This window comes from Lycorma delicatula, chromosome 8, assembly GCF_047948215.1.
Source record: "Lycorma delicatula isolate Av1 chromosome 8, ASM4794821v1, whole genome shotgun sequence".
Lineage (NCBI taxonomy): Eukaryota > Metazoa > Arthropoda > Insecta > Hemiptera > Fulgoridae > Lycorma > Lycorma delicatula.
This window is the reverse complement of record NC_134462.1, coordinates 131,121,144-131,134,895: the sequence shown is the minus strand read 5'-3', so window position 1 is coordinate 131,134,895 and position 13,752 is coordinate 131,121,144. Positions and strand designations below refer to the sequence as shown.

General features: G+C 30.9%; 1 protein-coding gene across 19 annotated transcripts in view; it reads left to right on the top strand.

The window, feature by feature from the left end:
* Positions 1-13,548, top strand: part of LOC142329377 (putative aarF domain-containing protein kinase 5) — a 314,333-nt gene extending 300,785 nt beyond the window's left edge. For 18 of the 19 annotated variants that reach the window (XM_075373933.1, XM_075373932.1, XM_075373930.1 and 15 more), the window contains 2 exons: positions 10,909-11,076; positions 13,288-13,548. In XM_075373933.1, coding sequence (XP_075230048.1) covers positions 10,909-11,076; positions 13,288-13,390 — 271 coding nt within the window. In that variant the 3' untranslated portion in view covers positions 13,391-13,548. Of the gene's footprint in view, positions 1-4,148; positions 4,327-10,908; positions 11,077-13,287 lie in introns of all 19 variants that reach the window. The other variant, XM_075373934.1, reaches the window with a different exon arrangement.
* Positions 13,549-13,752: the final 204 nt, after the last annotated feature.

Below are 13,752 nucleotides of genomic sequence, written 5' to 3'. Positions count from 1 at the left end.
AATGATACAAAACAAACTTCATACATTAACGCTTCTCCATGCAACCACAACAAACTAGGGAACTAAGCATACCCATGCTCATTGAAATAACTTGTCTAAAAACAGAATAAAACTGGACAATATGCGAAAATGAATATTTCATCAAAGGCACTTTTTAACAAAAAAGGTGATGATGAAATACTTCATCAAGGGCAATTTTTATCAATGTAACCGATGACCAGCAAGAGGTTAACTGATAACTAATATATAACTGATATGTTTAAAAAAATGTTACAATCTGGATTGTACTTTATGTCAGCATTACATCTGTTTTATTAGAACCCTCTAACATTCTTATATTTTACACTTGGTGATTAAAATTGAAAAATGAAATAAACACTTTCTATATTTGTAAAAAATTCATTTTTTAAGTGGAGATGGTTTTAGAGGAAAGTTTGTAAGTATTATTGATCTATGTGTGCACAATGAGATGATATAACATAAATCAGTAATTTAACCCAAATAATTCCAAACAATATCAGCAACATGAATGATGTGTTGTTAGTCATTTACGTCAACATCAACAAGAAGGGAAGGGACAGAAACTTTGAGTTATATAAATCCCCACAAAAATTTATCAATCCCATTAAATCCCAATGTTTCAACACTGTATTTTCATCACTTGCACAGCTAATCCAAACAGATGATTTTGAATATCTATTTGCACAACTAATCCAAACAGATGATTTTGAACTTCTATTTTCCAGTGTAGTGGAGCTCCATCTTATACAAGATTGAAGTTCTCAGTGTCTTTCTTCAAGTTGAGGCATTAGTTGTTCACTTAACATGTTGATAAATTCCTTTAGTTATTATGTTTATGACAGAAAAAAAATAATCTTAACACCTTTTCAGAGGAAATAGCACAATACACGTTCACTTTAGACAGTTTGCATAAAGTTGCAATGTTGCTCTAGGGTTCTCTGTTCTCCATAGTGATGAAAGAAACAATCTTCTTTGTCAAATTTTCTGCATGTCCGTACAGAAACCTTTTCTTAAGCCTTTATTGTCATCATTTAAACTTTGTGCTGACTGTAGTTTATAAGACGTGAATAAATGTACACTTATTAATAACATATCCACACAGTCAGTTATGGAATTTGTAATTCTTAATTTGCTCAATTAGTTTTTTTAGTTTTCTTGGACTATCGGTATACAGTGCAAACATAAGTAGGTCTTCTAGAACTTTTCTTTTTATACAGATATCCTGAGTTTCCTAATTGCTTTATCTAGTCATAGATAAATTATTGGCATACCATACTTCATACTGTACAATAGTAACAGAGTTTGTTTTGGCTAATTTGAGAACAAAAAGCTTTCTCCATGCGAGTAGTGACCATTTTGCGGGGCTTGATGTGTGGCACAATAATCAGTGTTGATATAAATTACAGCAATTTTACTAGCCTAAAAACATCTACTATAAAATCAATTGGTTTACTGTCTTTGCATGTAAAAGTTTAACATTTTTTTTATAAATCATCAAAAGCGTCTACTTGATTTTTGATCATCCTAATATAGCTTGTATTGTAATTAGCTTGTTATCTTTGCATCTTTTCACTTAATGTCATCCACCTCATGTTAAGTACTTGTACACTATGCCCAAAACCATAATAATATTAAAAGGTTTTTGAGTGCCTATTATAGTCGCATTCTGTATTACAAGCACTTTTAGAAAAAGGGTAAAACTAATAAAAGCTTAATCATTATAAAAAAATTGCAATATTTAATTAGTTTTATAATCCTTATAAAAGATTAAATAACTTCAGTGATTTCTTTAGTGGAACATAACTTAATGCCTCCTGGAAATTATGTTAAGTGTAGGAAATACATGTTAGTCAGAAGTGTGGTCCTTGCTATAGGATTAAGGGGAGAGAAGAGTTCAGTGAAGACTTTGAATTGTTAGAAGAAATAGATAGAATGTTAGTTTTTTATAATGCTTGTTTCAGATGGATGTTTTAACTAGGCCATTCAGTAAATTGGACTTATACTCTGCATCTATAGTCTGTTCTGTAAAGAAATTAATGTGTAAAACACCACTTTATATCTTTATTTATTTATTTTTTGCGATATGTCACCATTTTCATATGCCCTGGTTTCTGGAGTTAAATTATGTACCTTGATTTCACAAGTAGTGACAATAAATTGCAAAAACACATTACCATCTTTTTCATAATGTGTCAATAGTGAATAAACCATTTGTAAATGTATCTGGTTTTGCGATAATTCATTATTATTGGAATGACATTTTTGAAATCTAACATGCACAAAAAATGATGGAACCTTATGGGAAAATGTGTAAGTTATAGTAGTTGTTAAAAGTGTGGCCTCCATTATGTGATTCACATAATTGTATGTGATATTGCATGTTCTTAAACACATGTTGTAATGTTTGTTGAGGTATTGCAGCAATATATCGTTTGAGTTTGCTCTGCAGTTAGGGAACGCGTGAGGATGAATTTTGTAAGCGGTATCCTTAAGGTATCCCCACAAGAAAAAGTCAGAGGGGATAAATCAGAAGACCTAGGTGGCCACAACCCCTTCAAAATTACTTGTCCATGGAAACACTGATCCTAGAAAGTTATGGTGTTGTTGGCTGTATGAGTTGTAGCATTGTCCTACTGAAACCACATGTACTCTAGCCAGTCTGCAGGTATAGTATTTAAAAATTGTTGCAACATCTGTATGTAGTGTCCCACTGTTCACTGTGCAATGAAAGTGTGTTATAAAGATTTGCCTATATGAAAGTGCATACCAAACAGCCACTTTTTGTTTGTTCAGAGGAGACTCATGCAGCTGATATAGATTTTCCATACACTAAATGCATGAATTTTCAAATGTGTGAAAACCGATCAAATTCTTCCTCATCTGTGTTACAAGAACCGCTGAGAGAAAGCTACATGTTTTCCAGTGTCTGCAAGTAACAATTCTTGAACAACACAAATTCTGTATGGATACATCTTTAAATGCTTGTGAAATGTTGTGTGGGTACTACTGATAGAGAGAATAGCTAGATAGGCGTTGTACAGATTTTTTGGGACTAACAGAATATGCAGCTTGCATGTCGATCAACGTTTCTGGTGTTAGCACTTTCGGTCAACCACCTTTGACTGTATCTGCCACATTCCGTGCTTCTTGGAACTTGTTATACACTGCTTGATGGACTTGTATGGTGCATTCACACTATACTTTTCTGTAAAGGCATTCTGGGTCTGGGCATAACGTGACGTTTAATGTATTGGGAGAGAATGAATATTCTCTGCTGCATTGTGTAAGTCATTTTTCCTCGATTAAACCTTCAATAAAAGAAGGAAACATTCTTCCATAAGGTTGCATCTTTTTTTAACACTGTATATTTAATAATTTAATAATAATGTGTTGTATACTTATTAATAATCCCATGCCTGTCAAATGAATCAACCAACACTGCATGCTGATTACAACAATTTAATATATATTTTCTAGGATATAGATAGTGTATAAAATTTCAGTATTTGTTTCATTTTCTGCATAATTTAAATATGAATTTTCCTCATAATATTAATTGATGAAAATGTTATGTAATTAGTGAAGTTAGAGGAAGGCTTTTCTAACTGCCGCTTATTGTACTTTCTTATCAAACACTGATAATTGTAATTGTGTATTAACATCCATCAAAGATGATATGTATAAAAATTCTTAGAAGGTGAAAGAAAAAAGAATTTTGCTATTATTGTGAAAGTATGATTTTCATTATCCTGGATGTATATTATTAGTTGAAAGTTTAAATTGTAAATGATATTTGATATTAATGTAGTAGGCAATCTGCTGCTGTAGTTAGTTGCATAGTACTTAGATGGCGCTCCTGAAACACTAAATTGAAATAAGAAAATAAATAAATTAGAATTATAAATGTAATCTAACCAAACTTTATGGTTTTATTTATTTATTTTCTTCTTTCAATATAGCGTGAGATAGGCACCATCTAAGAACTAACTGAACTGGTAGATTGCCTATTACATTAATACCTGATATTTTAAAATTACCATTAATTTGAAAAATTGTAAGTTTGTGAACATATACTTCTTTTATAAAATGTGAATTGTGTTCTGTATGATGTGTGATATGGTATGCAGACTATCAGATGATGGCTGAGCTTTTAACTCAGAGTCCATTGAGGAGTAATCGTTGGCAACTAAACGTCAAGTTAACACGTGAAGAGCTTATGTACTTGTCAAAAGCAGCTCAAAATCATTTCGATCATGTTACGTCTGTACTTAAGAGAATGCCCACTTATCTTATTTTTGTGATTCGGTATGTAAAAATACGCTCAAGTTAATTTCAAGAATGCATCGTGGCTAAATAATTTCTTCAAGTATGGTTTATTGGTGGTTGTCTTCTCAATGTTTTTAATGTATTTATGGCCTTTCTACATTTTTAATTAATCTACTGTCATGGTTGGTGCTCTGTGATTTTAATTATTTCTGTATATATTGTACAGTCTTATTAATTAATTATTTATTTGAATGTGCATGATTCAATTGAAATTGATTAGTAAAAATGATTAAGTGATTTTATTTAGAAATGAACCTATTAAAGGTAATGTACTACCCAAGTGGTAGATAAAGTAATATCTACCGTAGGTGTTTATCAATATTTACTGAATAATGTTAGGTTAAAATTAGGTTAATTATGTGTAAAATTTCAGCATTTGTTTCATTTTCTGCATAATTTAAATCTGAATTTTCCTCATAATATTATTTGATGAAAATGTTATATAACTAGTGAAGTTAGAGGAAGGCTTTACTAACTGCCGCTTGTTGTACTTTCTTATCAAACACTTTTATGTAGAATACATAATGATAATTGTGTTAAAGCTCTTTTATCATAAAGATATTATTCAAATCATCAGGACTTACAGTGATGATTACACATTACAATGTACAATAAATCTGTTTTTATTGTACGACTGTTTTAATATAGTAATTATTTATTATTGTTTAAAGTTTTTGTTATGCATTGATCAGTTTTGTTATACCTAAAAAATTAATTTCAAGTTAGATTCCATTTACATTGTATTAACTATGTTACCGGTATAGATGTGGGAAATTTTTAACTTTTCACTAATAAATTATTATTTTTCACCATGTTGTAGAGTGGAATTCACTAAAAGGTTTGACTGACAATAGATGTTTTGTTTATGGTGTAAATAGAAGCCGTGTTTACATAAGTAATTTTTTAAGAAATTATAATAAACTGATCACCTTAATGGTCTTCATTTTGTTGTTCTTTCCAGTTTCCTTTTTATATCTAAGTTTATTATATTTAGAGCATATTAACTTATTTATTGAATAGGAATAAAAATATTCAGTAGATTATTTATATTCACTGATTTGATTATAATACTAGATTACAACAAAATAATCACAATCCTTAACAAAAACCAACTATTAATACTACTTGTTTGGATCACCTTAACATCCGTTAAAAAAAAAAACCATATGTTAAAGGTTTTAACATATCCAAGTGAAATTCATTAACTACAGACTAAATTACTATAATCGTTACGTTTAATCTGTCTTATTCATTAGCCTGTATAGATCATCATTTTGTTTCTTGTTAATTTACTCTTCCTATTTTTTGTACATGTAATTTATTGACATCTTTCTTAATTACATATCTTTGTAATATCTTGTTATTATTTTCACATTTTCTCTATGTTACTTTTTTCACAAATATTTTTCACTATTCATCAGTCTTCTCATTGTTGTTAAATATATGTCATATTTCTCTTCAGAGTTTCTTATTACTAATGTTTACTTCAAATAAATGATTAAATGTTATTTACTAATAATATATTTATTGGTGGATGGGTTTATAATTCTTCAGTGAATGTGAAAGTTTTTAAAATAATAACTAGGGATGATTTTTTTCAAAGATTATCTTATTTTTTATCAAATAAAATAATATAGATTTATTTGAAATTCAGGTATTGAAAAAAAATTTCTATTGTATAATGAAAATGGAAAATCAGCACACCAAAATTGGTGATAAAGTACCTACAATTCCAGAAAATTCTAAATTTCTAATGTATAGGTTGTGAATAATCATTTTTGTTCATTTAAAATTGTGCCAGTCATAGATTCTTCTTTGAAGGAATAATACAGGTGTTTGGAAAGTTGCTGTGCACTGGAATTATTGAAATGTAATGACAAAATTTTTTAAATTATTACTTTGTATTTTTATAGAAACTGATATTACAGTAACTGGATTAGTTTATAAAAGGTGTTGAAAATGACAACATCAATACAACCCTGCACATATTTCAATTTGTTTTCAACACTTTAACCGGTTGATATACTGGAATGTCTTGTATATATGCAGTTATTGCGGTTTTTAGTTTGTCAGTTGTGCTTATTCTGTTGCGATACATTGCTTGTTTCACTTCATCCTATAGAAAGTAATCTGGGGGGAGTCAGATCAGACAATCAATTGTGCAGGCCACAAACCCCTCAAAATGATTTGTTCACCAAAGACATTTTGTAAAAGTCATTGACCTATTAGCTGTGTGCGCTGTGACGTCATCTTCTTGGAACCAGTCGTGATTGATTTCCACTTCTGTTAACTGGCTAATGAAGTTTGTTAAAACAGCAATAACAATCACTATTAACTGTATTTTTAAAAAAAGATTGTATCTGTAATGTGCATTCTACTCACACCGACCCAGACTCCAATTTTCACTTCGTGTAATTTATGGGGGTTAGTAGTCAACCACAGCCTTGTATTTTGTGAATTAATATACCCTCCCAGATGAAACCATGCTTCATCTGTAAAAAAAATGTAATCTTGAGGATACCTATGGAATTTTGGTCTATAAAATGTTTAAACCATTGACACAACAATTTAGTTTTTTGACATGATCTGTAGGTTTCAATTCTTTTCTTACAGCTTTATGTGCAGTAGCAAGTAAGTCTGATATCTTGCTGCTATGGTAACTTAACGAATTGACTTTGATGGACTTCCGGCCATTACATCTAAATATCAAGCGAATTCTTTTGGTTAAATTTAGGTAGTCTTCCACTTCAATCAGCATTCAACAGAGCCTGTTGACTGAAATTTTTCTATAAGAGTTTGAACTGCATTGTGGTGAGGAACAGGAGTTTTTGTAAACTCTTCAGAAAACGGCTGCTTCACTAAATCAATATATGTGTCACCTTTCGAAAGATGTGTTCAACAAAAAAAATGTGTTTCTCTCAACTGTTGACTCTGATAAATGAAATGAAGTACATTCAGTCGCAACTCAACAACTGATATCTTGGTTTATTACTGAGCAACGCCCAACAAACCCGCACGGCAATCAACCTAACGCTGAAAGCATAGAATGCACCCCATAATTTTAAAGAATACTGCACAGCAACTTTCCAAAAACGTTGTATAAAATGTCTGGGATAAGGCAGTAGACTGCATTCTCTTCTAACATTATGGTCCACAACACCTGAAATGTCTTATGACTTACTCTGAAGTATTTGTGGTGACTAACTTTGCATTGGCATTCTACTGACAATGTGAAGTTAGAGTTTTACCCTTTTTTTATTTGTATCTGATAATTTTTTATTGGTTTTGATGTTGTTTTATTTAAGAGTACAATGAATTTATTTACTCTTTGTTTAATGTTTTTTCATATATACTTTTCATAAGCATTTCTCGGTAAGATTTAAGATTTTGAAAATATCTATATCGGCGTTTCTCAACCTTTTCAGTATTTGGGACCCAATTTTCAATCATTTTCATCGCGCCCCCCCCTCTCATACATTAACAATGTATACAATAATAATGTATTTTGCGTATTTTAATCCTAAAGTTACACTACGTCCTTAATTACAAACCTTACAAATTACCAAGCATAAGTAAATTTATTGATATTTGGCAACACTGATCCACTGGATTGACAAAACCAGAATTGATGCCTCTCTATTGCTCTCTGTTTTTATCCACCATATCGGAGATTCTCATGGCTTCGTGAGAAGTTTCGATTTGTCTTGAACATTCTGGAATGTCTGCATGATCGTCAGCGCAAATGTGTATGAATGCTGCACCTTGTTCAATTCCAGCCAGTCTTAGTTGAGTTGATCCTTCTGTCACTATCGAATCTATCATGAATGTGTATGTTGTAACAACATGCCTGTTAATTGCATTTTACAGTATTAAATATTCATGAATATGAAAATATCCATGAATATACAGAATCATGGATAAATTTTTAAGCGGGTGTAAACAAGCATTGACGATAGTGAAACATCAAGAAGTGCACAAATGAGTGTGGTTCCGAAAATACAATCAAGAAAATATTCTCAAGAATTCTTAAATTTTGGGTTTACCAGTACTGTAATAAATTAAGAAAAAAGGCTCCTGTGTATCAGTTGCTCGAACAATTTGGCAGCAAACAGCATGAAACCTAATAAACATAAATGACATTTGGAAACTCTTCATAGTGTGTACATTAACAAATCCAAAGAATTCTTCGAATTAAAATTAAAATCATATAAAAAGCAAACATCATTTTTAAAAAAACTTTTGTCTGCGAATGAAAAAGCTTTATTTGCCTCTTACAAAGTTTCATATAAAATTGCCAGATGTAAAAACCCTCATGCCATTGGTGAAGAGCTTATTTTGCCAGCTGCAATTGAAACTAGTTGATTATAGAAAGTATGTTTGGAAGTAATTTTGTGAGATAGCTGAAGATGTACACCATCAGCTTTTTGGGAAGTTGTAACCATAGTAAATTATATAAAAATTAGACCCTTAAAATCAAGAATCTTTTCTCCTTTTCTCTACTTTGTAAAGACATGGATGCAGTACATTCAGCATTACTACTTTATTGTGAGGCAAGATGGTTATTACAGAAATTTTTGCTATGTCTTTCTGAATTAAGAGATGAAATCGCCATTTTGGTAGAAGAGGAAAACCAGTCGGAAGCCGAGATGTTTACAGATGGTTTATTTATGATGGAATTGAGCTACTTGGTCGACATGTTCGAGAAATTAAATACCTTGAATCTTTAACTCCAAGGAGCAAATACACGTATGTTGGATATGAGAGATAAAGTTAATCCTTTTTCTAGAAAATTGAAATTGTGGAGCAGAAATTTAAAGCAAAATACCTAGAAATGTTTGCAAGTGTGGATGAATGTGTTAAAACTTACAAGGCAGAAGAACAACATGTGAAAGTTGTTTTTTGTAACCATTGAAAATCATTCAGCCATGCAGGCAAAGAATTTTAAAAAGTGTTTTCTTTTTAAACTTTTAACCGACAAAAACTTTGTAGCAAGTTACGAGTGGGTTAGGGATCCATTTCAAAATACTCCCAAAGGGCTTTCAACTGCCGAAGAAGAAATCTTCTTCATAGACTTCACACCAAATGGCTAAATCAAAAGACAGTTTAGTAATAAATCGCCCTTTGAATTTTTGGCAGGAGTGGATGATGAGTTTTCTGTACTGAAAACAAGAGCACTTCGTATACTACAATTACAATTTTCAACAACCTACCTTTGCGAAACCGAATTTTCTGTGGTGGCTGCTTTGAAGACAAAATATAATTAGATCTCAGTTAGATATAGAAAAAGAACTCAAGAATGCCTATTTGTAATATTAAACCTTCAAAAAACTTTGCTCTTCAAGACAGGCCCAAGGGAGTCGCTGACAATTTTATTAAACTTGTTTTTAATTTAGTATTGATAGGTTAATTATTAAATACATTGTGCAGTCGTATTTATAAGAGTATTATATCATTGTAAATGTGTATTTTGATATTTATTGTATCAGAATGCATTTTATTTTGCTTTCCTCTCAGTAAATTAATACATTATTTTAATAATTTTTTCTGTGATATGCTTTTGCCCACCCCACAGATTGAGAAACACTGATCTATGTAGATACATTTGATTTGATGTTAATTTTATGAATCTGCCAAAACATACCCTGTCAACACATGTAGTGTGCTGCTATCTGATTTCAAGTTCCATTTTATGAATATTCTAGTGAATGTAATACAAGTTAAATGGTTTACCTTATAAATTCCTTAAATGTTTTAATTATAATTTTTTTTCTACCTTTGAAACTACTTTTGAGCTTTTACTTTACTTACACTATTACCAGAATTTTTTTCCTACTTTAAAAGTTCTGTTTTTTCTGATTTTAAGATACTGTTAAGTTTAACTTGGAAAGTTTCCTTCTAGCAATATCAATTTCAGTTTTCAGAATGTAAAAAAAACTATACTGGTAGTAGATCAGATAAATAAAAAGATTGTCCTCTCGGTGTGTATGTGTATGAAATTTTTCAGTTGAAATGAAAGTAAATTTACTTACCCCCACATTGCGTCAGGTCTTTTTTTACAACTTCTTTTTTGTGTTTTTATGCTAGATAATAAATTATATAATATTACAAATCCCTTAGTTGTCACAATAAAGAGATTTCTCATTATAACTATATATATATATATATATATATATACAAATTTTCAGTATTATTTAATTTTAAATTTGAGCCATTAATTTTAAGTACAATTCTTTATGAAAAACTACAACAGGGAAATATTCTCTGTTTAGCAGTATTATGATCTCATTGTTTTACATCCATTTAATTATTGGAAAAAAATGTTCAAAATGTGTAATCTCAGGTAAGTTTTCTAAAATACTTAAATAATCTTACATTGTATTGGCTAATTACCATAAGGGGTAATTTTTTATCAATATAGAATGAGAACAAATAAATATTGCACAAATTTTTTTTTTTTACTTGCAGTTAATTTATATTTTATTCAAGCTTACTTTCATTCATATATTTTGTTCATACATTCAGGCATTTCAGTTTAAAAAAAAAAAAAAATTTTTGTTGCAGGAATATAAACACTATAAGATCTATTGCAAGGGGTCATGGAGATCCTGTGGATAGATATGTTGTGATGGCTCGCAGCGCCACGCAAGGTGCATTTGTCAGTAAAGATGGTGGAGTTATTGCTAAGTTAGGATCCTTAATGGCACAAATACATTTTGAATACAGGCTTATGTAAGTTTTTTTAACATCTCAACTAAACATTCTTCAACTAAAGATTCTTTTCAGTTTTTTAAATTTATTTTCTTCTACACTTAAATGATTTTATAGTGAAAAGTGTTTTTAAGGTTACTTTATTGGTAAAGTTTGTTAATTCCAATCAGTTATCGATAAAGCTTGTTAATAATAATTAAAAGATAAGATCACTGGGTTCTTGTTTTTCAATAAAAAAGGAACTTTTTACTCATTAGAATTAGAATTAGAATGTGGAAGAGTTGAATGTTGTACAAGGGACAAATTGATGTAGAGAAAAACGATTTATTCAATGACAATGAAACTTAAGCTACTTTTCAATATAGTTTCCACCAACATTTAGGCACTTGTCCCCCTTTTCTGTGAGTTTTCTGATTCCTGCAGTGGAGAAGGCTCTATCTTGCTGTTTGAACCATTCGTGTACCGCTTCGTTATTGTTGAACTTCTTGCTATGTAAAAAGCCTTTGAGCGAGCTGAACAAATGAAAATTGGAGGGGGCGAGGTTTGGGAGTAAGGAGGATGTGGCAACACCTTCCAACCCAACTTCTCGAACATTTCTCCCATTCTCTGAATGATGTAAGGGTACAGGTTGTCATGCAAGCGAATCACACCTTGTGAGAGGTGCCCAGACATTTACACCTTAACGCAGGTCTCGCTTTCTGTTGATGCATGTTAGAATAGTACTCACTGTTCATGGTACATTGTTCTTCTAAATAGTCATAAAAATTAGGCCTTGTGAGTCCCAGAAGACCATCATCACTTTACTGGTTCATGCATGAGTTTTGAATTTTTTTGGTGGGCAAATCTGGATGTTTCCACTCAAGACTTTATCGTTTGGATTTGGGCTCGAAATGGTATATCCACATTTTATCCCGATGATCCAAGTTTCACTTGCATGCAAAGCTACCCTCCAAACATATACTTTCAAAAATGTTTTCCTTACGTTTAAATTAATTTTTGATGTAAGCAAATTATATTTCTGATTGAAAGCTTGTTTTGCCTGTGCTATTCGGCATTTTATACTGCTCCTGGTTTGTACCATTGTGTTTTATTACGTGAATATTATACGATGCTACTAATTATGGAACGTAATAGGAAAGGAAAGTTATTAAGTTTTGAAATTGAGCATGTAATAAATGAAAGTTCTTTGTTTAGTTCAGATGGTGAAAGGGAGTATGAACTTCCTTCTGATTCTGATGAAGAGACTGACAGCGAGGTAAGAATTAATAATATTGATCACAACAATGCACAAAGAGTTGATTTTGCCATGGGATTAGACCCAAATAGTCCTTTGACAAGTGATCCCAATGTTGGGTCTGTTTATGATAGTGAAGAAAATGATTCCATTGTCAATAATCCCAATGTCCAGTATATTGTACAAAGTATTCATGAAGATGGACAAAATAGACAAAACTTCTGGACCGGTACAACTAATACCCCTCCAATTCATAATTTTACTGGCCAAGTGAAATATTTGCCAATTTATTTGATGACGACCTTATGAGTAAAATTGTTGGATAAATAAACGTGCTAAGGTCATTCTAGGAATGCCTGTATCACGACATGGCATTATGAAAAACATGGTATCCTATTAATTTAGAAGAATTGAAAAAGTTTTTAGGTTTATATATACTTATGGGTAATTTGCATTTTCTATCCATTCAACATTACTGATCTCAATCGCCTCTATATGATCTTCCTATTTTTGGAAGAACAATGCCCAGAAATCGTTTCCAGGCTATTCTAAAATATCTTTGTTTTTCTGATGCAATTAATGATGTGACTGAACATAGAAAGAAAAAATTAACAAAATTTGACAAAAATGAGAAATTCTCTGTACAAACATTACACAGTACAAACCTTGCAAATTAAAAAAAAATATATGCCTCATGGTCATGTTATGTCATCTTATTTTCTTTGGTTTCAGAACAGCCTGCAAAAGTCTGTTGTTTAATCTGGGTTGTAGTCTTTGTTCCATATCATGTCCATTGGTAATCATCCTTAACATGAAATTTGGGGGTCATCCAAGCTTACTGAATGAAATCCTGACTGATGACCCTTTTTTTTTGCATAAGGTTAAAAATGTTTTTCACTGAACTTTTTGTGTAATTTTTAGGTTAGTCAAATTGTACATTGTTTCTTAAGTAATAATCTTTTTGAATCTTTTTTTTTTTTTAATTTGCTTTGTTTAAGGTTGGATTTTGTGAAAGTGAGTTGTTATCGGCTGGTTTTGAGATTATTTGCATTAATTTATAAACCAGAGGTTTCTTCTAGTCATTTACTACTTCATTCATGACATTTAATTCGTAAAAATATCAATGAGGATTGTTGATTAGAGTAAAAAATATAATCTAATAATATGTAAAAAAATATACTTTTTTAAATTATTGGTAGCCTAGTGCTCTTGATTTTGTAAATGTATAATTTAACTCAATAAAGAAAAAATTGTTTTCACATGTTGTTTTTTCTCTTAATATTATTCTTAACCTGCTGTTGCTGGCTAAGAACGTTGTGCTCACCCTACATTATTTTTTTGTTATAGTTTTTTTCTTACTGTTCTTATAAATATGACTGACTATGTACCTTTTGTACTGGATGTTTAGAGATATTAGTCATCATTGTTTCTTATATATTTCTTATAATGCCCATCCTCTCTGC